This window comes from Tachysurus vachellii, chromosome 9 (assembly GCF_030014155.1).
Source record: "Tachysurus vachellii isolate PV-2020 chromosome 9, HZAU_Pvac_v1, whole genome shotgun sequence".
Classification (NCBI taxonomy): Eukaryota; Metazoa; Chordata; class Actinopteri; order Siluriformes; family Bagridae; genus Tachysurus; species Tachysurus vachellii.
In genome coordinates this window covers 28,416,096-28,441,095 of record NC_083468.1, presented here as the reverse complement: position 1 = coordinate 28,441,095, position 25,000 = coordinate 28,416,096, and the positions used below count along the sequence as shown (strand labels likewise).

At 43.0% G+C, this 25,000-nt stretch overlaps 3 protein-coding genes across 3 annotated transcripts in view; 2 read left to right on the top strand and 1 right to left on the bottom strand.

Annotated features, from left to right (window-relative positions):
- The window catches only part of slc12a1 (solute carrier family 12 member 1), a 25,910-nt gene extending 19,291 nt beyond the window's left edge, over positions 1-6,619 (top strand). The window contains exons 24-26 of the mRNA XM_060878496.1: positions 250-385; positions 644-711; positions 5,653-6,619. Coding sequence (XP_060734479.1) covers positions 250-385; positions 644-711; positions 5,653-5,788 — 340 coding nt within the window. The 3' untranslated portion in view covers positions 5,789-6,619. The remainder of the gene's footprint in view (positions 1-249; positions 386-643; positions 712-5,652) is intronic.
- Positions 6,620-7,932: 1,313 nt separating this feature from the next.
- On the top strand, positions 7,933-11,217 carry dut (deoxyuridine triphosphatase). Its single transcript, XM_060878495.1, has 7 exons — positions 7,933-8,141; positions 8,546-8,723; positions 9,668-9,759; positions 9,865-9,909; positions 10,364-10,438; positions 10,524-10,594; positions 10,992-11,217. The coding sequence occupies exons 1-7, from the start codon at positions 8,045-8,047 to the stop codon at positions 11,046-11,048; spliced, it is 615 nt and encodes a 204-aa protein (XP_060734478.1). The 5' UTR covers positions 7,933-8,044; the 3' UTR covers positions 11,049-11,217.
- Positions 11,218-11,362: 145 nt separating this feature from the next.
- Positions 11,363-25,000, bottom strand: part of fbn1 (fibrillin 1) — a 78,036-nt gene continuing 64,398 nt past the window's right edge. Inside the window, exons 49-66 of the mRNA XM_060878494.1 lie at positions 23,762-23,881; positions 22,931-23,056; positions 21,240-21,392; positions 21,092-21,154; positions 20,887-21,009; positions 20,529-20,648; positions 20,338-20,460; positions 20,015-20,146; positions 19,666-19,791; positions 19,320-19,526; positions 17,565-17,690; positions 16,944-17,066; positions 16,194-16,310; positions 15,557-15,685; positions 15,359-15,478; positions 15,022-15,253; positions 14,778-14,940; positions 11,363-14,131 (exon numbers count right to left, since the gene is read on the bottom strand). Of these exons, the coding sequence (XP_060734477.1) occupies positions 13,742-14,131; positions 14,778-14,940; positions 15,022-15,253; positions 15,359-15,478; positions 15,557-15,685; positions 16,194-16,310; positions 16,944-17,066; positions 17,565-17,690; positions 19,320-19,526; positions 19,666-19,791; positions 20,015-20,146; positions 20,338-20,460; positions 20,529-20,648; positions 20,887-21,009; positions 21,092-21,154; positions 21,240-21,392; positions 22,931-23,056; positions 23,762-23,881 (2,693 nt within the window). The 3' untranslated portion in view covers positions 11,363-13,741. The remainder of the gene's footprint in view (positions 14,132-14,777; positions 14,941-15,021; positions 15,254-15,358; positions 15,479-15,556; positions 15,686-16,193; positions 16,311-16,943; positions 17,067-17,564; positions 17,691-19,319; positions 19,527-19,665; positions 19,792-20,014; positions 20,147-20,337; positions 20,461-20,528; positions 20,649-20,886; positions 21,010-21,091; positions 21,155-21,239; positions 21,393-22,930; positions 23,057-23,761; positions 23,882-25,000) is intronic.

Here is a 25,000-nt window from a genome sequence, read left to right as displayed (position 1 = left end):
TGTCTGTGTGTGTGTCTGTGTCTGTGTCCGTGTCTGTGTGTGTCTGTGTCCGTGTCTGTGTGTGTCCGTGTGTGTGTGTCTGTGTGTGTGTCCGTGTCTGTGTGTGTCTGTGTGTGTCTATGTGTGTGTGTGTGTCCGTGTCTGTGTGTGTGTATGTGTCTGTGTGTGTCTGTGTCTGTGTCCGTGTCTGTGTGTGTCTGTCTGTGTGTGTCTGTGTCTGTGTCCGTGTCTGTGTGTGTCTGTGTGTAGCTGGAAGCTGTTTGAGGACATGATCACACCTTTTCGGCTGTATGAGGGTTCTAAGGACACGGCTCAGGCTGAAGCTCTGAGGAAGGAGAACCCCTGGAAAATCACTGATGCTGAGCTGGACCGCTTCGAGGAGAAGGTCTCTCACACACACATACACACACATACACACACATACACACACAATGTAGGGAGGGACAGTTAAGTGATGGGGTGATGAATGAGGAGTTCATCGATAAATACAGCTGATGCATGAATAGAACGATAAATGGCTTAATTGACCATTAGATAGATGAATAAGTGAAAGAACAATAAATGAAATCAGGTGATTAATAGAATGAATGAATGAATGAATGAATGAATGAACGAATGAACAAACGTTTGTTTGTCTGTACAGACGACTCTTCAGGTGCGTCTGAATGAGTTACTACAGGAGAGCTCCAGAGCAGCTAAACTCATCATAATGTGAGTAACACACACCTGTCTCACACACACCTGTCTCACACACACCTGTTTCACACACACCTGTCTCACACACACCTGTCTCACACACAACTGTCTCACACACACCTGTTTCACACACACCTGTCTCACATATACCTGTCTCTCACACACCTGTCTCTCACACACCTGTCTCACACACACCTGTCTCACACACAACTGTCTCACACACACCTGTCTCTCACATACTTCTCTTACATACCTGTCTCTCACACACCTGTCTCACACACACCTGTCTCTTACATACTTACACACCTGTCTCTCACACACCTGTCTCTTACATACCTGTCTCTCACATACTTCTCTTACATACCTGTCTCTCACACACCTGTCTCACACACACCTGTCTCTTACATACTTACACACCTGTCTCTCACACACCTGTCTCTCACACACCTGTCTCACACACAACTGTCTCACACACAACTGTCTCACACACACCTGTCTCACACACACCTGTCTCTCACATACTTCTCTTACATAGCTGTCTCTCACACACCTGTCTCACACACACCTGTCTCTCACACACAGCTGCATTACTCTGCACTAATCTATGGGGCCACAGCTCTGTGTGTGTGTGTGTGTGTGTGTGTGTGTGCAAAACAAAATACAAAAACACAATGACATTTCAGACAAACCAGAAAAGTTAGTTACAGTAAAACTGGATGATCTTTATTATGAGCATTAAGGTGACTATTTTATAATAGATTAATAAGTTCCTCCTGGTGCAGTTTTATCACCAGATATTGTGACTTTGAAGAGAAATATCGTAATTCTACAGTAAAATAAATTGATCTTTTTGTTCAGTTTAATACAGATTTGTGTCTTAAACCTAACACCCCCCCCCATTATTAAAATAAAAGAGTTATAGAAAAGTGTAGCCTTTATATTGTGCGATTTTTTTTGTTCCTTATTTATTGTATACAATCTATGAGTAGTACTTTTGCTGTGGTGATGGAGCTCCCAGATTCAGCTCTATTCCTGTTCTGTTATCTACAGTATAAGTGCTGCTGGTTTATCTGTGCTTTCAGGAAGCTCTGCTGGATTAAAACTGCACTTACTTTTCTGCTTTGTCTCTTTTAAAACCTCCAAAACTTTTCCACATCAACTGCAGAATCGTGACACGTTTTAATCCACAATAAGATCGATAGATTTTTATACATTCATAAACACACGAGATGACTTTGTGCTGCTGCAGCCAGCTGTACCTCCTGTATATGTTGAGTGACAGATGTTTTGTCCAATCAGCAGTAAGACTTCCGTTTGTCTGAAATGTTGTTGTTGTTGTTATTATTAGGGCCTGAGCACCGAATGGTGCGAAGCTCTATTGTTTTTCCTCGGGAGTATTATTATTATTATTATTTATTTATTTATTTTTCCCACACATTGCCCAATTGGGGTCCCTTAACATGCTCGAAAACTCTTGAAATTTGACACACACGTCACAGTCGCGCGACACTAGGATTGGACAAAGGTTGGAATACAGGCGTGGCAGGGGGGCTCTGTAGCGCCCCCTGTAATGCAAAAACAAACATTGGTGCACAGATCGGGCAATTATGTACGCACATGTACGAGAGTTGGTACGCATATAGATCTCATCGACCCGAACAACTTTCGCGCTCTAAACTATGAGCTCCGCCCAACAGGAAGTCGGCCATTTTGGATTGTTTTATAAGTGCATGCGGTGAACTTTTAAATACTCCTCCTAGGGAATTCATGCGATTGACATCAAACGTTGTGAACATGATGCCGAGACGTTGCACTTGCTAAATTGCGAAGGGATTTTTGATATCTCGAACGGTGTTGCCATGGCGAGGCGACTAAGTTATGGCGAATTCAGAGAAACAGGAAATGTCTAATATCTAAAGCAAAAAATGTCTTATTGGGATGACACGCCGTGTGTATGTTCGGCCAAGGATTCCGATCGCATCGATGTGCCTATTGTGAATCTCGGACATAGCGCCACCAACAGGCGCCAGGAAGTGTGTCAGTCACAACAGTTGCATGTGGTGAACTTTTAAATACTCCTCCTAGGGAATTCATGCGATTGACACCAAAAGTGGTGAACATGATGCCAAGACATTGCACTTGCTAAATTGCGAAGGGATTTTTGATATCTCGAACGGTGCTGCCATGGCGAGGCGACAAAGTTATGGCGAATTCAGAGAAACAGAAAGTGTCTAATATCTAAAGCAAAAAATGTCTTATTGTGATGACACGCGGTGTGTATGTTCGGCCAAGGATTCCGATCGCATCGATGTGCTTATTGTGAGTCCCGGGTATAGCGCCACCAACAGGCCCCAGGAAGTGTGTCAGTCACAAAGGTGGATTTTTTCACAGTTGCATGCAATGAACTTTTAAATACTCCTCCTAGAGGATTCATGCGATTGACACCAAAAGTGGTGAACATGATGCCGAGACATTGCACTTGCTAAATTGCGAAGTGAGTTTCGATATCTCGAACGGTGCTGCCATGGCGAGGCGACAAAATTATGGCGAATTCAGAGAAACAGAAAGTGTCTAATATCTAAAGCAAAAAATGTCTTATTGGGATGACACGCGGTGTGTATGTTCGGCCAAGGATTCCGATCGCATCGATGTGCCTATTGTGAATCTCGGACATAGCGCCACCAACAGGCGCCAGGAAGTGTGTCAGTCACAACAGTTGCATGTGGTGAACTTTTAAATACTCCTCCTAGGGAATTCATGCGATTGACACCAAAAGTGGTGAACATGATGCCAAGACATTGCACTTGCTAAATTGCGAAGGGATTTTTGATATCTCGAACGGTGCTGCCATGGCGAGGCGACAAAGTTATGGCGAATTCAGAGAAACAGAAAGTGTCTAATATCTAAAGCAAAAAATGTCTTATTGTGATGACACGCGGTGTGTATGTTCGGCCAAGGATTCCGATCGCATCGATGTGCTTATTGTGAGTCCCGGGTATAGCGCCACCAACAGGCCCCAGGAAGTGTGTCAGTCACAAAGGTGGATTTTTTGTCAGCTTCATGCGGTAAACTTTTAAATACTCCTCCTAGGGGATTCATGCAATTGAGACCAGACTTGGCCACCATGACGCAGAGATATTGCAGATGCGAAATTGCGAACGGATTTTTGATATCTCAAACACTGTTGCCATGGCATCGTGTCAAAGTTTACTTTTATTTCAGGCATATTTAAGGCTTTTGGCGTGCTTGTATTAACTTGAAATTTGACACATACATCACATTTGTCGGCTGTTAAGTGTGGACAAAAAGGTCAGACAAAGGTGTGTCTCTTAAGTGGCTCACTAGCGCCCCCATTTCTCTATAATGTGGGGTTTCATTTACCTACAGTCCCCAAATGGGTCAGTAACAACATAAAATAGTCCACTGATATTTACCCACTTGATGCACTTGCCCACCGTGCATTGTTTTCTGGAAGGCACCGTATAGCGATGAACAAATGTGCGAAGGCCCGTCATCGCTGCTTGCAGCTATATTTATTATTATTATTTATTTATTTATTTTTCCCACACATTGCCCAATTGGGGTCCCTTAACATGCTCGAAAACTCTTGAAATTTGACACACACGTCAGAGTCGCGCGACACTAGGATTGGACAAAGGTTGGAATACAGGCGTGGCAGGGGGGCTCTGTAGCGCCCCCTGTAATGCAAAAACAAACATTGGTGCACAGATCGGGCAATTATGTACGCACATGTACGAGAGTTGGTACGCATATAGATCTCATCGACCCGAACAACTTTCGCACTCTAAACTATGAGCTCCGCCCAACAGGAAGTCGGCCATTTTGGATTGTTTTATAAGTGCATGCGGTGAACTTTTAAATACTCCTCCTAGGGAATTCATGCGATTGACATCAAACGTTGTGAACATGATGCCGAGACATTGCACTTGATAAATTGCGAAGGGATTTTTGATATCTCGAACGGTGCTGCCATGGCGAGGCGACAAAGTTATGGCGAATTCAGAGAAACGGGAAGTGTCTAATATCTAAAGTAAAAAATGTCTTATTGTGATGACACGCGGTGTGTATGTTCGGCCAAGGATTCCGATCGCATCGATGTGCTTATTGTGAGTCCCGGGTATAGCGCCACCAACAGGCTCCACCAACAAGGTGGATTTTTTGACAGCTGCATGCGGTAAACTTTTAAATACTCCTCCTAGGGGATTCATGCAATTGAGACCAGACTTGGCCACCATGACGCAGAGATATTGGAGATGCGAAATTGCGAACGGATTTTTGATATCTCAAACACTGTTGCCATGGCATCGTGTCAAATTTGACTTTTATTTCAGGCATATTTAAGGCTTTTGGCGTGCTTAGATTAACTTGAAATTTGACACATACATCACATTTGTCGGCTGTTAAGTGTGGACGAAAAGGTCAGACAAAGGTGTGTCTCTTAAGTGGCTCAATAGCGCCCCTGTTTGTCTAAAATGTGGAGTTTCATTTACCTACAGTCCCCAAATGGGTCAGTAACAACATAAAATAGTCCACTGATATTTACCCACTTGATGCACTTGCCCACCGTGCATTGTTTTCTGGGAGGCACCGTATAGCGATGAACAAACGTGCGAGGGCCCGTCATCGCTGATTGCAGCTATATTTATTATTATTATTATTATTATTATTATTATTATTATTATTATTATTATTATCATTACACACACACACACACACATCTATATATATATATATATATATATATATATATATATATATATATATATATATATATATATATATATATATATATATATAATGGCAACTTTAGCAGTGTCATGTAGAATTCATTTGATGATTATGCTGTGTGTGTGTGTGTGTGTGTGTGTGTGTGTGTGTGTGTGTGTGTGTGTGTGTGTGTGTGTGTGTTTGTGTGTGTGTGTGTGTGTGTTACAGGAGCATGCCCATTGCACGTAAAGGTTGTGTATCTGATCACCTGTACATGTCATGGTTGGAGATTCTGACTAAAAACCTGCCTCCCACCCTGCTGGTGCGTGGAAACCACAAGAGTGTTCTGACCTTCTACTCATAATGGCTGTGTTCCACTTACACTATTGTCTCAGGAGTGTCTTTAAAGTGCAGATAATATGTAGTGTATACAACTGTATTAGCCTTTTGATCACTTTCTCTTATGACACGATGAGTGTGTGCACTAAAACACAGGAATGAGACACAACTTCTGAACTACTTTCTAGTGGAATTTAACTCTATAGCAATATTGTGTGTGTGTGCGTGTGTGTGCGCGTGTGTGTGTGCGTGTGTGCGTGCGTGTGTGTGTGCGTGTGTGTGCGTGTGTGTGTGCATGTGTGTGCGTGTGTGCGTGTGTGTGTGTGTTTGTGTGTGCGTGTGTGTGTGCGTGTGTGTGCGTGTGTGTGTGTTTGTGTGTGTACAGCAGGTTATAATACAAAAGCTAACAGTAAATTAAGTTGAAAAGGAAAACAGAAGGATGAAGAAATGTATAAAAGTGTGTAAGACTTTATTAATTGCCCCATAAATGGATGGATAAGATATGAATAAATAAAGTTTGAAGGAATATGTCAGATGATATTGAGGGATGTTTGAGAATGTGAAAATGATCATGTATGACAGACAGACAGACAGACAGACAGACAGAAAACTTCAGAAAGTGTGTATTTTAGAGGCCTGTGTTTCTGCCCTGTAGGTCTGTGTATATTTTTCTCTTATTAATGCACTTGGTGAAAATCCAGCTGGGGAAATGAACATTTTTATCAAATACAGATGTCTATTTATATAAATACTTTGGGTGGATCTTACTGAAATAATCATTAACCTTCACTCTGGAGATTTCAAATATCATAAGTGAATGTTCTTGTAATTTACTCAATAAAACATTTAAAAAATATTTCTTGCATTATACTATTATTATAAAACAATAACATGTTCAACAATCTGTCATTGAAATGAATGAAAACCAGCTCATGTCACTGCTCTCAGAGCTGAGCCTTACTCACAGACTCATGTGGACCTCATACACCATGGTGTCTACAGCAGATCTTCAGTTAATATCATCCTCAGTGGGACAATGTTAAAGGTTGGAAATAAATAATAACCACCACCAGATAAAAAACACCAGAGAGTGGGATTCTAAATCATTATAAACACTGAGAGTGGGATTCTAAATCATTATAAACACTGAGAGTGGGATTATAAATCATTATAAACACTGAGAGTGGGATTATAAATCATTATAAACACTGAGAGTGGGATTATAAATCATTATAAACACTGAGAGTGGGATTATAAATCATTATAAACACTGAGAGTGGGATTATAAATCATTATAAACACTGAGAGTGGGATTATAAATCACACAACAGAACTGTGGACTGTATGATCAGAAAGTACAGTTCTTTAAAATCTAATTTTTTATTATAAGCAACATATGAATATGAAAGAGAGCCGTTTCATTATAGTTTTATTGTTTTTAAGTAGGGGGCACGGTGACTTAGTGGTTATCACGTTCGCCTCACACCTCCAGGGTTGGGGGTTCGATTCCCGCCTCCACCTTGTGTGTGTGGAGTTTGCATGTTCTCCACGTGCCTCGGGGGTTTCCTCCGGGTACTCCGGTTTCCTCCCCTGGTCCAAAGACAGGTAGGTTGATTGGCATCTCTGGAAAATTGTCCATAGTGTGTGATTGCGTGAGTGAATGAGAGTGTGTGTGTGTGCCCTGTGATGGGTTGGCACTCCGTCCAGGGTGTATCCTGCCTTGATGCCCGATGACGCCTGAGATAGGCACAGGCTCCCCGTGACCCGAGGTAGTTCGGATAAGCGGTAGAAGATGAGTGAGTGAGTGAGAGTTTTTAAGTATACGATGCTCAATACAATACAAAACAATGGTACAGAACAATACAGGTTCAGGCAAGACAATAACATTAATTATACACAGACACACAAACACACACACACACAGAGACACACAGACACGCACACACAGACACATACACAAGCTACCTATATACAGAATTGAAAAGATCTTATATTTTGTTTAGACAAATCAACATTCAGCACATAACGCATGGTCATGTCATGTCTTTGTTAGCTGACACACATCAGTGCACTCCAAGTACACACAAACACACAAATACACAGCGTGACTGGGGTGAACAATGAGGCGGCCGCTAGGGGGCAGCAGAGAGCGCACGCGCGTTTCAGTCTGAAAGTAAAAGAAGAAGACACTTGTGCGCAGCTTCAGCTGATATCCACAGATCTACTAGTTTAGGGGAAAATGCTGAGTTTCTGAGTCCTTAATGTCTGGACAAATGTGTGGATGATTTTAATCAAGATGTTTTCTTCCTTTGTGAAGTCTGTGGTTTATCACAGTAAAGGTCTCGCACAGAGAAGATGTTTTTCTTCACACAGACACGGTATCTGACAGCAGACACGTGAACAACAGCAGACACGTGAATAACAGCAGACACGTGAATAACACCAGGCTTTGATTTGTTGCTATAATACACGGAATGTCTTTAAATGACGGCTGTGTGTTTTTATGTTAGCGTAGAAATGCTTGTTTATCTGCTCACAAACTACGCGCTCTGATTGGTTGTTGAGAGAGGGGGTTGTCCCACGCTGTGTAATGTGATTGGTTAAAAAGCGCGGGGAGGCGTGGCACGTTTTCGCGCGCCCTTTAAATGAGCCTGTGACGGCGGTTTATTGGCGCGAGCGCTTGGTCTCTGACGCGGCTTTTTTTTTAAACACAATTTATTTATTTAATCTGTCCAGATTTTCTTGTTTTGCTCAGTTTTAAGTGCCAGTTGTCGTGTTTCAGGTAAAATGCCGTGCTCAGAAGTGACAGACTCCACCTCAGTGTCTCCTGTGAAGAAGAGCAGGACAGAGAACTCGAATGAACGCAGCATTAGCTTCGTGCTAAAGTTCGTCAAACTGACAGAACACGCTACAACTCCCACCAGAGGCTCTGCTAAAGCCGCGGGATTCGACCTGTACAGGTAACCGATTCATGTGTCACAACACAGCGCCGTTATTACACAGATCTTATGGAGGTTCTGGTTAATAACCGCAGTTTATAGTCATCATTTAAGGCTAAAGAGGCTAAAATAAAGCCTCCCAGTTCCATAGCTTTCTGTATAGGGCTCTTTGTTTCCAGCTGTTTGGGAGTCGATTCTCTAGTTTGAATCTCTCGGTTCATAGAGTTCATATTATTATTATTGTTATTATTATTATTATTAATAATAACAATAATAATAATAAATATAGCTGCAAGCAGCGATACCGGGGTCAAGCCGATCTGATGCGCTCAGAACATTTTGAATAATAGAAATTACATCTAAATTCTTAAAATAGAACTAAGAGATGTGGATGAGGAGAGACAGCGAGAGGGAGAGACAGCGAGAGGGAGAGACAGCGAGAGGGAGAGACAGCGAGAGGGAGAGACAGCGAGAGGGAGAGACAGCGAGAGGGAGAGACAGCGAGAGGGAGAGAGAGACACAGACAGAGAGAGAGAGAGATACAGACAGAGAGAGAGAGAGATACAGACAGAGAGAGAGACACAGAGAGAGAGATACAGACAGAGAGATACAGACAGATGCCCAGTCTTCTTTTTGCTGTATTCTGATTCTGAGAATTTTGTCTCTCGTCCTTACGAGTCAGCAGTTATGAACATGAACATAATTGGATTTTTGGACTGTTGGTGGCGCTAGAGGGTTTGAGCTAGACACACCAAAGCTGCTATAGTAACTTCTAAGACTGACCTCTACATGTGTGCCAAATTACATAACTTTCCTACGTACGGTTCTATGGGCTGTCATTGACTTCAATGGTGGAAGAGGAAGAATAATAATAATAAGAAGAAAACTAACAATAACAATAGTCTACGCACCTTTGGGGCTTGACCCCTAATAATTCAGGTTTATTTTGTCCTGTGTGTGTTTAGTGCATATGATTACACCATTGCACCGATGGACAAAGCTATAGTAAAGACTGACCTCCAGATCGCTGTTCCTTCAGGATGTTATGGTCGAGTTGGTATGGATCTGTTTTATATGGACACTTCATCACTCTTTACAGATGTGTAGATGTACAGGTGAATCTGATGTTGATTTATATTCACATTGTGTGTTTATTCCTCAGCTCCTCGCTCTGGTCTGGCAGCCAAGCACTTTATAGATGTTGGAGGTAACCGAGTTGCTCTTTGTTGGCCGAATGCATACGTTAGGAAATGTGTACAAGTCAGAAGTTACCTTTAAGTATTACAACATTCTCATACAGACAAAGCCATGCATACACACCATCCCTAACAAAGTTTTACAGGACTTATGTTTTTGAGCAGATCTGATCATTAGAAAAATTGTTAATAGCATAAATTAATCGCCGAGTGCAGTAAAATGTTTGGATAAACTTTTGGTCATTCAGTTATAATGGCTAAAAATCACCGTTAGCTAATATTGCAATAAACTGGTGTTTTCTATAAATATCTGGTTAAATAATGTACAGTTAGATCCATCACTTCACCCTGAGACACCAGCATGGTGTCATTACACAGAGCTGTGTCTCTCTTCCTGAACTATAGCTAAGGATAATGATTCGAGGTCACAGATAACAGTCTGAGCTCGTGTTGTTTGTCATGTAGCTGGTGTGGTGGATGAAGACTACAGAGGAAATGTTGGAGTTGTGCTGTTCAACTTCGGCAAGGAGACATTTGAAGGTGCACTTTGATGTTCTGACTAAAACAGACCCTTAAATGCGTGAATGTGGATTTGAGTAATCGACGTGTTCTATTCGCTTTGCAGTGAAAAAAGGAGACCGAGTGGCTCAGCTAGTGTGTGAACGAATCTGCTATCCTGACCTACAGGAACTTGAGGTAAGCACAGATCTGGATGCATGATACAGAGGAAAAAGAGGTTTATTAAAAATAACCTAAAGAGGTGCAGCATGAGCTCAAACGGGCAACTTACTTCCATCTTGTCATCACTGGGCCTGGTCTCAAACCACAATACTACATACATACGTGTGACCCTGCAGCTGATCCAGAATGTTCTGAAGGTTCTCCCCATGTTTACATTTTCTATTAATTTGGTTTCTGTCTTATAAATTATTTGTTGGGTTCTCTGCAAAATGTATTTAGTTCAGTTAATTCTCTCAGTAGTCAGTGATTCTGCTGATGTGACTTGGGCTTGTGTCTTTATACATGTGTAAACATCAATGGGCTGGACGTATGATTTTGGGTAACAAATGTTTTACTATTTTCTCATTTTCAGACCTTGGATGAGACTGAGAGGGGAGCTGGGGGCTTTGGCTCCACTGGGAGGAGCTGAAACTGCTGCTGTTCTCTAAAAGGTCTAGTTATTTTATTTTAGTGCCATTGTTCCAACTGGGAACAAAAAGAGTTTAGTTCCAATGCATTGCCTTGCAGGGCTCCACTGAGCCACCAGGTGATGCTGTTCTTCTTAGTCATTTACTGTAATAAAACCTTTTTTATATAAACATGGTTGAGGTTCTTTTCTCCACTCATGTCCACCATGTGAATGAGCTGTTACTGTAGAAATATAACTGTATTGGAGCAACTACATCAATATAGACCTGTCATGTGCAGCTGCAGAAGGAGACGAAAAATAAAGGACCGACTCGGTTAAAACCAAAACGTTCTTTTATTGTGAATTTACACCTGAACTCCTCATAGATGTGAACACTGAATGGTGATGGTGTCTCTAAAGGCACTGACTATCTGGTGAGCTTGTGTTTTTGGCCTAAAAGGCCTCAGTGCAGTAGTCTGTCTTTCTGTCCGTCTGTCTTTTCTTACTTTTGAAAGGTGAAATGTAGTTACACAAAATCAGAATAAAAAGTAGTTGGTCTTTATAATGAGCACCATTGTGACCCCTTCAGTCCAGGGCCCTACACGTGTTTATAAAAGATCTCCAGGTAAAATGTGGCATGGTTACAGTAATACACACATACTGCAGAGTAGCAAGAGGCATTAAGTGGCATCAGTTTGCAGTGCATTCATAAATCTAATGTTGACATGTTAGCACCAGTAAATATGATTAAAACACTGAGCTAAGAGACAGTGCAGAAATGAAAGAAGCAGAGTCCTGTATCACCACAATGGATCCCAAACAAAGCAACAGTTCAGATGAAAATAAATGGCACACGATTTTCCCCTTTAGCCAAAATGTGTAGAAATCTGTTTGTGATCCTGAACAACTCCACAAACTGGAGGCTTCTACCCTGCATTCACACGTGACAAGCTGCTTGTGGGCATGGCTATTAAGATACGTAAGTAATGATGCAAAGCTTCTGAAGCTAACTAGTTAAAGACGAATGGTGCACAAACATGTACACTGTCCAGAGGAACCTGTCATCTCTGCTGCTTCCTTCCAAGCTTCATTTTTCTTCCTGTTGTATCTCTAAGTGATTGGTCATGTGTGATAGAAGATGAAATCACAGTTAAGTTAAATTTTTTCTTCATTTTCTGAATAAAACAGTAATTTATGAATGAATGCTGCAATCCATCTTACTCAGGAAGTTCCAGCTTTTAAGGCAGGTTTCTGGATGATGTATAAAGGATGGAACTAATCTTCATCTCTGTTCAGAAAAACAATAGAAATGATGTGAAAAGGGGCTTAAGTTTGTCTTATGAAGATAATGTCTTTAAAAATTCACTTAAAACAATTTAATATCTCAAATGCTGCGTATCAAATAAAATTGAGTTATCCAGTAGAAAACGATGTAAAGTATCTTATTATTGGGGACTGAGCTGCCACGTTGTTGTGATGTTAGTTGTGCTCATCTCTGAGACCTCAGGGGGATGTCAGAGTTCATGACTTATAAATAATAATGAATAAATAATCTTTCTGTTGTTTCTGTCTCAGGACCAGAAGAACAGTTCAATGGATTGCAGCATCTCATTAAATTTCATAGAATTAAGGGCAAGTGAAGGAAAGTGGTGTTGAACCTTCAGCTCTGTGTGACACATGAGAACACTCTCACGCTGCTCATGTGAATGTAGTTTGTGTACTAAAGCCTCCAAGCACCAGAACAAACAAAACAAGTAAACATCAAACTTCAAATTACAGCTACATTTAGGATAAAGAGGACATGTGAACATTTATTTTTGACTGAAATGTGACTTGTTGATGTAGTCAAAAACATGAGTGATTTAATATTGAACATTACATCATGACTGTTTGAATACTGTTTTATTTGCCCTTGTTCACTTCCCCTTGCCCTATACGACATGCTGGCTCATGGAGTTGTTGACAACACTAGTTTGCAGGATCACAATTTACCCAGAAAGCAGTGCTGCAATCTAAGAAAGATTTCTGTTCAAAATGGTGGCTGAAGCTAAGAGGCCTTGTGCTTTTATTAGGTTTTGTTCTTTGTGCTCATCCATCTGTACATGTACATGATGGAGCTTTGCAACTGACTTCTAAAAGTTAGCACATTAGCTAACTAGCAGTCAGACAAGGCAGCCCATTTTACTCTGTTAGCTGATTAAATATTGGGTATTTGTATTATAAACACAGACAGCCGTCCAGTTAAAAGGATTTGAGTAACATTTAATCTGCATTCTACTGAACATGTAACTAGGTCAGGTTCACACTACTAGCTAGTTAGCATACATGCTGGTTGGCAGTTTTTGCCCTGGCAGCTAATCACCACCAAATTTGGCAATCAGAAATGGCCCTGTTCTATGTAGCATTTTAGCCATATTCTATTAGCTTCTAATCACATTAGAACATTAGCATCAATTGTGGCTGCACAAATATCTTTAGCTACATGATACTTGCTGCAAAACACTTATTTCGATAGGGAAGTGGACAAGGACAGAAATTCAGAACGTGTGTTGGATCAGAGAAACACTTTGATGCTGCAGGTTTCAGTTCTGTTGAATATTCTGTTGTTACTGTTAGGGTTATTTCTGAGAGACACTGTGGAGAGACCAGGCCTCTGACATGGAGATCTGTTTCTGTAGTAAATACGAGTCTCTGATGATTTATTTGTTATGAAGCTAATGCAAATCGATCTGTAGTTTAATGTGTAGCGTTTCTCCCAGTTCTCCACTGAGGTAGTCTTTATCGTTCTCGTCCTCTAGCGCCTCCAGCTCCTTCTTTCTGTACACAGGAGCACCGCTGATTTGTATATAATAAACTCCAGGCAGAAGGTGGTGGCGCTTGTTTTTGGACAGGTGTAGGAAGCTCACTCCGTCCCTCTGGTTGAGTCTGAAGAGTCCGGCGTCGTTCCCGAGGTCGATAGCATAGCGGACGTGGTTTTTGAGTGTGGAAAGAGCTGGAAGGAACTCAATGATGTGATCATTAGCACTTAGCTCACTGATGCTTAGGTTAAAACGAATTAGGTCATCAACATCCACACTGGCTGAAGTAATCATTTCCTGATCCCCCTAAAAATAGAAGAGATTAATGCTTTGTCACTGGCAAGAAATATATTCTCTTAGATATATAGATAACCTGTGAACCAGGAAACATCACAATAACATCATATGAGAACTAAACCCACTATATTACATCCCAACCCACTGTTAGTATGTTGTATGTTGTTAGTGTGTATCTGTGTGTTGTGTTGTATTAGTGAGTACCTGTGTGTTGTGTTTGTGTGTACTTGTGTGTTGTGTTGTATTAGTGAGTACCTGTGTGTTGTGTTTGTGTGTACTTGTGTGTTGTGTTGTATTAGTGAGTACCTGTGTGTTGTGTTTGTGTGTACCTGTGTGTTGTGTTGTATTAGTGAGTATCTGTGTGTTGTGTTGTATTAGTGAGTATCTGTTGTGTTTGTGTGTACCTGTGTGTTGTGTTTGTGTGTATCTGTGTGTTGTGTTTGTGTGTATCTGTGTTGTGTTTGTGTGTATCTGTGTGTTGTGTCGTATTACTGAGTACCTGTGTGTTGTGTTGTGTTTGTGTGTACCTGTGTGTTGTGTTTGTGTGTATCTGTGTTGTGTTTGTGTGTATCTGTGTGTTGTGTCGTATTACTGAGTACCTGTGTGTTGTGTTGTTTTTGTGTGTACCTGTGTGTTGTGATGTTTTTGTGTGTACCTGTGTGTTGTGTTCCTCAGTTGTGTTGCTGCTGCGTCGTTTCCTGCCTTTCTTCGGGTAGCCATTGATCTTACACTCATAACATGCTTCAGGTGAGAGAGAGTTCTCCTCATCTACTGCAGGTGGAGTACTGCTGCTAAAGCCCACTCCTGATACACAATGCCTACACACACAAAACACACACACTATGATCCTGCACATTTGCTTGTGAAAGAGAGAGGAAGAGAGTGTGTGTGTGTCTCACCCCTGTCCAGCTCTGTAGTATCCAGGTGGACACACACACACAAATCCCCCGTCAGTGTTGGAGCAGCCGTAATTGCAGGGGTTCTGTGGAGATGAACACTCGTTGACGTCCTCACACACTCCACTGGTCTGTGTGAACATGAAGCCGCTGGGACACACACAGCGGAAACTGCCCAGTGTGTTGTGACACGATGCACCGCCACACACCTGCCCATTTTGACACTCGTTCTGATCTAAACACAAACATACAGCTTGTGAATGTCACTGTGTGTGTGTGTGTGTGTGTGTGTGTGTGTGTGAGAGAGAGAGAGAGAGAGAGAGAATCATAGACATCTCACCAACACACTGGTTCCACTGGTAGTGCTGCAGGTAACCGTGAGGACAACTACACCTGAATCCACCAATCAGATTCTGACAGCCATGATTACATCGATGTTCTCCGTCACACTCATCAACATCTGCACACATACACATTAAGTCACACAAGTACCAGCCAAAAACATTCATGGAAGAGTGTGTGTGTGTGTGTGTTTGACCTTCACAGCGTTGTCCTCCCTGGTCCAGTGAGAAACCTCTCTGACACTCACAGCTGAAGCTTCCAGGACTGTTCTGACACACACCATTAGGACCACAAAGACCTGGGTCTGATGTACACTCATTATTATCTACACAAACACACAGATTATATTCAGCGTCTAAGCATGTGTGTTTAAAGCAAATACACTTTAAAGCCAAAGGTTTGTGCCCATGACACACTGAGTCACACAGTTGTACTGAATATCTCTGTGTAACTTTACTGTTTATCTTCAGTAGAACTCAGAGTCTAAACTCTACTTTATCATGACAATGTCTCTGTGTACAAAGCAGCTCCATGAAGACATGATGTGAAGGTGAAGGTTAGAGTGAAGAACTTGAGTGTTCCGCACTGAGCTCTGACTCTAACTCAACACAACTGAACACTGACTGAACCCCAGACTTCCTCACCAACATCAGTGTCTGATCTCACTAATGCTCTTGAAGCTGAATGATCACTAATCCCTCCAGACACAATCTACATCTAGTGGAAAACCTTCTAGAAAGGTGGAGCAGAAGTGGTACACATACTTGTGGCAGTACATTGCTCTTGGGTATATGAAACTGTTCTTTGTGTGCGTGGGTGTGTGTGTGTGTTACCAATGCAGGATGTGTGATGTTGTGTGAATCCTGGTGGACACTTGCAGGCGAATCCTCCAATTGTGTTGACGCACAAAAACTGACAGTTATGCTGTTTAGTGGAGCATTCATCCAGATCTACAGGAGAGAAGATGGAGAACATGTGATGGAGAGTGAGGTATGTTACACGGTGTACAGGTCATCGATGACATGCTGGTGAATAAAGAAACATGATGAGAAGATAGTAAAGAGACCCTCAGGTCACAACTTTTATATTCATGAGTGAGTGTGTATATGTGTGTGAGTGTGTGTGAGTGAGTGTGTATATGTGTGTGTGTGTGTGTGAGTGAGTGTGTGTATGTTTGTGTGTGTGTATATGTGTGTGTGTATATGTGTGTGTGTGTATATGTGTGTGTGTGTGTGTATGAGTGAGTGTGTATATGTGTGTGTGTGAGTGAGTGTGTGTATGTGTGTGTGTGTGTGTATATGTGTGTGTGTGTGTATGAGTGAGTGTGTATATGTGTGTGTGTGTGTGAGTGTGTGTGTGTGTGAGTGTGTGTATGTGTGTGTGTATATGTGTGTGTGTGTGTGTGTGTATATGTGTGTGTGTGTATATGTGTGTGTGTGTGTGTATGAGTGAGTGTGTATATGTGTGTGTGTGTGTGTGTGTGTGTGTGTATATGTGTGTGTGTGTGTGTATGAGTGAGTGTGTATATGTGTGTGTGTGTGTGTGTGTGTGTGTGTGTGTGTGAGTGTGTGTGTGTATGAGACCTTTGCAGCTCTTGCGGTCCTCCTGCAGGATGTAACCCCGTGGACAGGAGCACACATATCCTCCCTCGATGTTCTTACAGATGAAGTTACAAGGTTTAGGAGCCTGAACACACTCATCCACATCTGTGCCGAGAGAGAACGTGTGTGTGTGTGTGTGTTATAGATTTCACTACACATTAGAAACAGGAACATGAATTCAGATAGCTCAGAGATTAAACACAGTTTAAATGAATAAATGTCTCCTAATCCCAGTGCCTTACACTAACCCTGACCTCTTCACCTTTACTTGGGGAGTCTGCCATTATATCAAACACCTAAATCCTACATTTCTGTTTCTTTATCTGTTTATCCACTTAACCCCAGTGTTAGAGATTCTCCTGTATATTAACTCACCCACAATTTATAGCTCCTAAGCTTTATCTTCTTATCTACAGATGTTAGGCACATTTCAGCTAATGGACAAAACTAGGGATAAAAGGGAACACACAGACACACACACACACACACAGACACACACACAAACACACACAGACACACACAGACACACACACGCACACACAGACACACACACAGACACACACAGACACACACAGGCACACACAGACACACACACACACTCACCCAGGCAGATGGTGCTGGTGATGTCGGTGGTGTATCCAGGCTTACAGAAACACTGGTAGGAGCCCAGCGTGTTGACACATTGTCCGTTCTTACACAGATTCCCCAGCACTTTACACTCATCAATATCTGCACCAAACACATGCAGCTTCTCAGCTGTAAAACTGACGTGTGTGTAAAAGTGTAAGACATTTACTCTGAGTCTTCTGCAGGACAAATAGAAGCTTTAATATCAATTTCATGGACCTTCTCAAACCACCCTGCAGATCTAAACCACCATGAGTTCCTGCATGCAGCACCACTGAGGGGACTGAGGATCTCCAGGGGGTTTAAACTTTCATTCATTTTCATTTTCACTCCTTAATTAGCAGTTATCTACTGAAGCTGTAACACGATTTCAAAAGGATTACAGAACGTGTTAAAGTTTTTGTCTGTGTTAAAAATCAAACAGCACACTCAAAAAAACTTTGGGAATTTTGTAATTAATTCAGAAAGGAACCAAAATCCAAAGGATGTAGTGAGATGTGGGAGAAGTGCAGCAGTGTAGTTGTGCAGCAGTTCAGTAGTGTAGTAGTGCAGCAGTGCATTAGTGTAGCAGTTCAGTAGTGTAGTAGTGTAGTAGTGCAGCAGTGCAGTAGTGTAGCAGTTCAGTAGTGTAGTAGTGTAGTAGTGCAGCAGTGCAGTAGTGTAGCAGTTCAGTAGTGTAGTAGTGCAGCAGTTCAGTAGTGTAGTAGTGTAGTAGTGCAGCAGTGCAGTAGTGTAGTAGTGCAGTAGTGTAGTAGTGCAGCAGTTCAGTAGTGTAGTAGTGCAGTAGTGTAGTAGTGCAGCAGTGCAGTAGTGCAGCAGTTCAGTAGTGTAGTAGTGCAGTAGTGTAGCAGTTCAGTAGTGCAGCAGTGCAGTAGTGTAGTAGTGCAGTAGTGTAGTAGTGCAGCAGTGCATTAGTGTAGCAGTTCAGTAGTGTAGTAGTGTAGCAGTGCAGTAGTGCAGCAGTGCAGTAGTGCAGTAGTGTAGCAGTTCAGTAGTGTATCTAATGCAGCAGTGCAGTAGTGTAGCAGTTCAGCAGTGTAGTAGTGCAGCAGTGCATTAGTGTAGCAGTTCAGTAGTGTAGTAGTGTAGCAGTTCAGTAGTGTAGTAGTGCAGCAGTGCATTAGTGTAGCAGTTCAGTAGTGTAGTAGTGTAGCAGTTCAGTAGTGTAGTAGTGCAGCAGTGCATTAGTGTAGCAGTTCAGTAGTGTAGTAGTGCAGCAGTGCAGTAGTGTAGCAGTTCAGTAGTGTAGTAGTGTAGCAGTTCAGTAGTGTAGTAGTGTAGCAGTTCAGCAGTGCATTAGTGTAGCAGTTCAGTAGTGTAGTAGTGCAGCAGTGCAGTAGTGTAGCAGTTCAGTAGTGTAGTAGTGTAGCAGTTCAGTAGTGTAGTAGTGTAGTAGTGCAGCAGTGTAGTAGTGTAGTAGTGCAGCAGTGTAGTAGTGTAGCAGTTCAGTAGTGCAGCAGTGTAGTAGTGTAGCAGTTCGGTAGTGTAGTAGTGCAGCAGTGTAGTAGTGCAGCAGTGCATTAGTGTAGCAGTTCAGTAGTGCAGCAGTGTAGTAGTTCAGCAGTGCTGTAGTGCAGCAGTGCAGTAGTGCGGCAGTGTAGTATTGCGGCAGTGCGGTAGTGCAGCAGTGCAGCAGTGCAGTAGTGCGGCAGTGTAGTATTGCGGCAGTGCAGCAGTGCGGTAGTGCAGTAGTGTAGCAGTGTAGTAGTGCAGTAGTGTAGTAGTGCTCACCCTGCTGGTCCGTGGTGAACCCTGGACCGAACGGACACAATTTTTTGTACTGTGTAGTTCCAGGAAGTGGACAGATCTCACAGTCTGAACCCCAACCACGACCGCCGTTACAGCAACACTCAGATTTGGTCACACTCACTCGGTTGGAAGAACCCATCTGACACAAGGTCTGTAGAACCTCCGAGAAACAGAAACCCTGACGATTATCTGCAAACACACAGAACCCAGAACATGGGTCAGCTTGAGTCCACAATATAAAATACAACAATGCAGAGCATAGAGACAATAAACCAGTAGAGTGTGAAACAGAATCCATAACTGAAGGCTGACACACACACACACTCACCGATACACTCTGTAAGTGTGGAGCTGGGTACGAATCCTTGGTCACACCTGCACCTGTAGCTTCCCACCGTGTTCTCACATCGGCCATTCTCACACACACGGGGCTTTGCTGTACACTCGTTCAGGTCTACACACACACACACACACACACACACACACACACACACACACACACACACACACACACACAATGTGTGTATATAACTATAAATCAATATAATCAAATAATTATCTTTTGGAGGAGAAGTTCTCAGTTGTTCTAGTGTAGAGCCAAAGACGTGTAGAAGCTCAGGGGGAGTGTTTTATTACTGCATGCTTTGTGTGTGTGTGTGTGTGTGTATGTATCTCACCCATACACCCCTCTCCTCCTGGTTTTCGTGTGAATCCGTCTGGACAGATACACATGTAGGTTCCGATCAGGTTCTTACAGGTCATTCCTTTGGACTTGCAGTCATCCAGACCTTCTGCACACTCGTCCTGGTCTGAAATGCACACCAAGTTCATCTTGCAGAGTGTGTGTGTGTGTGTGTGTGTGTGTGTGTGTGTGTGTGTGTGTGTGTGCGCGTGTGTGCGCGTGTGTGCGCGTGTGTGCGCGTCTGTGTGCGTCTGTGTGTGCGTCTGTGTGTGTGTGTGCGTTATTTTCCAGTTTTGGAGATATTGTGTGTGTGTGTACCTCTGCACATCCTTTGATCTTCTCGGAGCACATATCCCGCAGGACATTTACACTCGTAGGAGCCGTATGTGTTCATGCAGCGGAAGGCACAGAGCAAAGGATTCTGGGAACACTCATTCACATCTGAGAACACACATCATCATTAGTGTATTAGAGTTGTGGGTTATTCTGAATGTAGAGAGTGTGTGTACCTTCACATGTCATCATGGGTCCAGGTTCGAATCCCTCGTCACAAGCACACTCAAATCCTCCAATCACATTAGTGCAGGTTCCATTACCACATGGGTTTCCCACGCTGCACTCGTCTGTATCTGAGACACACAAACACATCTGATACTGATCCAGTGTTTCTTTATAATCATCTAACTCATTAAACACTATGAACAGCTCCATGTTCAGGTCCAGAGTCTTACCATTAACACACTTTATTATTAACATCATTAGAGTCAGGATCTAATCAGACAGAATTCTGTTCACTTTATTAAACAGTTCTCATATATACAAAAAACACTGAAACAGTGTGTGTGTGTGTGTGTGTGTGTGTGTTACCTGTGCAGTTTGCCCCTGAGGAGTCCAGAGTGTATCCGATGTGACAGTCACAGCGGAATGAGCCGTCTGTGTTTATACACTGAGCGTTGTGACAGAGGTTCGGGTCTTTGCACTCGTCCGTGTCTGAGTGTAAAAAAACATCTGTCAATAAATCAGTCAATAATTACACAATCAGTCAATGTGATCAGGAGCAGCAGCAGCTCACCCTCAGGGCCATCGTCTGTCCCGTACGGCTGTCCAATACTGTAGCAGAGCATGCTGAAATCATCTGAAACACACACACACACACAAACTAATACAGCACTCTACATTAGATTTATGTAATTTGTGTGTGTGTGTGTGTGTGTTCTCACTAGACGTCCTGTTGGGACAGAGGTCACAGGGGTCTCCCCATCCCTGACCAGGCATAGCACTGCAGCAGCATTCTCCTTTAGTGGTGTTCAGAGGCTTCGGAGTTGAACATCGACCGTTTTCAAACTTAGTGTAGCAAAAACTCACTCGTTTATCTGAGAGCGAGAGAAGGACAGAGAGAGAAAACAGAGCACACATTTGTCATCGTATCTGATCCATCTAACATGTCTCTGTGTATGTGTTAATGTTGTGAGTAAAGTCAGTGTGTTGATCAGTAAAAAATCACACACACACACACACACACATTTTCCTCCATCCACACTTCCCTTTATCTCCATCTGACTGTAAGGTAACTGCCTAATGCTTTATTTAGAATAGACCTGAAGGTTTGATCGTTTCTCTTTCTTAGAATTCTGAATCCTTTGAAACTCAACGAACCTTAATATTTATTTTTTAATTATTTTTTAATATTTACTTATCTTTACTTCTACTTGACTTTTCTTTTAAATGGATTTATATTCACTTGTCAGACCACATGATCCCACTAGGGGGCGACCAACAAACACAAAAACGCTCCGGACTTTTACTTGAACTGCAGCTCTTCCAGGTCCCCTGTGAAAGTTCTTCATGTTCTTGCCTTTAGATAGAGCCCGTGAGTGCATGATGAGCTGCTTACTGGGCCGTGACGATGACGTCTTCATCCACTAGCAGAGCTCTTCATGTCTTCAGTTCAGTACCATGTGTCACTGGGGTAAATGCTGGCTAGCAGGTGCAGCTCAACACCTTTCTACCACGTGTTGTGTACATTCCAGAAAAAATGGCTGGGGACCTGGAGCCCAAAACCACACCCCACTGTGTGACTTTACCCACTGAGGTTCTAGTGTAACAGCTGGTGTGTGTGTGTGTGTGTGTGTGTGTGTGTGTGTGTGTGTGTGTGTGTGTGTGTGTGTGTGTGTGTGTAAGTAAGTGTGTGCATGAGTGTGTGTTCACATTTGGACAAGTTCTTGGTGTTCATGAATAGATGGCAAACACTACATCATCTGTTTTGTATTACAAATAGAAACCTTGTACACACACACACACACACACACACACACACACACACACACACACACACACACACACACAGTGACTTGGTTTTGAAATCTGTCTTTTATTTTCCTCCATCTACAAATGGAGAAATAAGATGGTGGAAAGACTGAGAGAGTGAACGAGTGTAAAGGCATCTGTGAAAACTGTGGCACTCTAACAGACTCGTTCCTCAGGTGGAACAAACTTCATCACTTCTACAGGAACCATGCAGCTGGGCTCGGCCGTCCCTTTCCCCAGCCAACACTCCAGCTCAGGTCTGCATGGAGAAGAGCTTGTGATCTTCTGAGCTATTCTAAAGTTTTGACTGGTTTATAGGGTATACTGGATATCAAGCAAGACCTTCTTAGATTGTTCTCACCAGAAAACGTCTCCTGGTTCACCTTGTTTTTTAGTAGGTAGGTATGGTAGATAATAAACAGGCAGGTAGCTGAGTGTAAATTCTCAATCAGAATTTCACAAGGTGAAGTGTGTAGGAGAAGCTGAAGAGACTGAAATAGAAATTCTGCTCGTTTGGTGAAGATCTGTTGGGATTATTTAAGTTTTGCTCACACAAGGAATCCACCTGTTTCATCAAAGTGAGTGTGTGTAGCCGAAAACTCACCCACACACCTCCTCCCTGATGAGGAGAGCTGGAAACCTTCAAGACAGATGCACTTGAAGCTTCCTGCTGTATTCTGGCATTGTCCAAAGATACAGATATCTGGAGTCTGAGCACAATCATCAATATCTGAAAAAAACAAACAAACCAAAGATCTCGCTGAAGGTTCAAGACATTCAATTATTTTTCGAAAGGTGGACAAAGTGGCAGTGATAAGGCTCTGAGCTAATGATCAGAAGGTTCTACACATTCAACTAAGCCTTGTGTTTAAAGCACCTGATATGATGAGATACACACACTGAGTCCAACGGTGTATCCTGTTTATCCACAACACAACGTCTCACCTCAGACAGAGGAAAGGCTGGATATTTAGGAGCTGTTCTAAATTTCAACTCAAGCAGTTCTAATCCTTAGAAAGTGTGTGTGTGTGTGTGTGTGTGTGTGTGTGTGTGTGTGTGTGTTTGACTGAGGTTTTGAAAATCAGCAGAATGAATTGTAGTAAAGCAAAATATTGTGAAATTCAGAAGACACAATGGAGACTGTCCTCACAGTATTTTAGGTGGGGAGCATCTGGAATATCTAGATGCGGGGGGCAAATAAAGCTCCTAAGCTATGCTAGTCAGCTACATGAGCTAATTTTTGTTTTTAAAGCCTAGTTGTGATTGTTTTTATCTAAGCTAAGAAACTATCTAGCATTTGTAAGTAATGCACAAGTGATGACATACAATGAATCCTCCCAAATTCAGAATACAGCTACAGTCTACATTCATTCTTAGAGTAATTATCTCAAGAAATGAAAAATGTTGAGGAACATATGATCTGAGAGGGTCGTACCTACACACTTTTCATCTTTGAGGTAATATCCAGGAGGGCAGATACACCTGTAGGAGCCATCCAGATTATGGCAAGTTCCTGGACTACAAGTTCCAGGATTTATATCACATTCGTTAATGTCTGTAAATAAGAACATTAAATATATAGTAAACACACACAGGAAACACACTGTATTTAACACCAAGGACAGTGGGGTTGGAGAGTGGGGTTGGACTGTGGGTAGTGAGGTTGGACTGTGGGCAGTGGTGTTGGACAGTGGGGTTTGACAGTGCGGTTGGATGGTGGGCAGTGGGGTTGGACTGTGGGGTTGGACTGTGGACAGTGAGGTTGGACAATGGGCAGTGGGGTTGGACAGTGGGAAGTGGGGTTGGACAGTGGGTTTGGAATGTGGGCAGTGGGGTTGGACTTTGGGCGATAGGGTTGGACAGTGGGGTTGGTATGTAGGCAGTGGAGTTGGAATGTGGGGTTGGACAGTGGGGTTGGACAGTGGGGTTAGAATGTGGGCAGTGAGGTTGGACAGTGGGGTTTGACTGTGGGTTGGATGGTGGGCAGTGGGGTTGGACAGTGGGGTTGGACTGTGATGTTGGACAGTGGGGTTGGACTGTGGGCACTGGGGTTGGTCAGTGGGGTTGGACTGTGGAATGCGGGCAGTGGGGTTGGAATGTGGGGTTGGACTGAGAGGTTAGACTGTGGACAATGGGGTTGGACTGTGGGCAGTGGGGTTGGACTGTGGGTAGTGGGGTTGGACTGTGGTGTTGGACAGTGATGTTTGACTGTGGGCAGAAGGGTTGGACAGTGAGGTTGGACTGTGGGCAGTGGGGTTGGACAGTGGGGTTAGACGGTAGGGTTGGAATGTGGGGTTTGACTGTGGGAAGTGGGGTTGGACTGTGGTGTTAGACAGCGGGGTTGGAATGTGGGGTTGGATAGTGGGGTTTGACTGTGTGGTTGGATGGTGGGCAGTGGGGTTGGACAGTGAGGTTGGACTGTGGGGTTAGACGGTAGGGTTGGAGAGTGGGGTTTGACTGTGGGAAGTGGGGTTGGAATGTGGGGTTGGATGGTGGGGTTTGACTGTGTGGTTGGATGGTGGGCAGTGGGGTTGGACAGTGGGGTTAGACTGTAGGGTTGGAATGTGGGGTTGGACTGTGGGGTTGGAATGTGGAGTTGGACAGTGGGCAGTGGAGTTGGACTGTGGGCAGTGGGGTTGGACAGTGGGGTTGGACTGTGGGCAGTGGGGTTGGA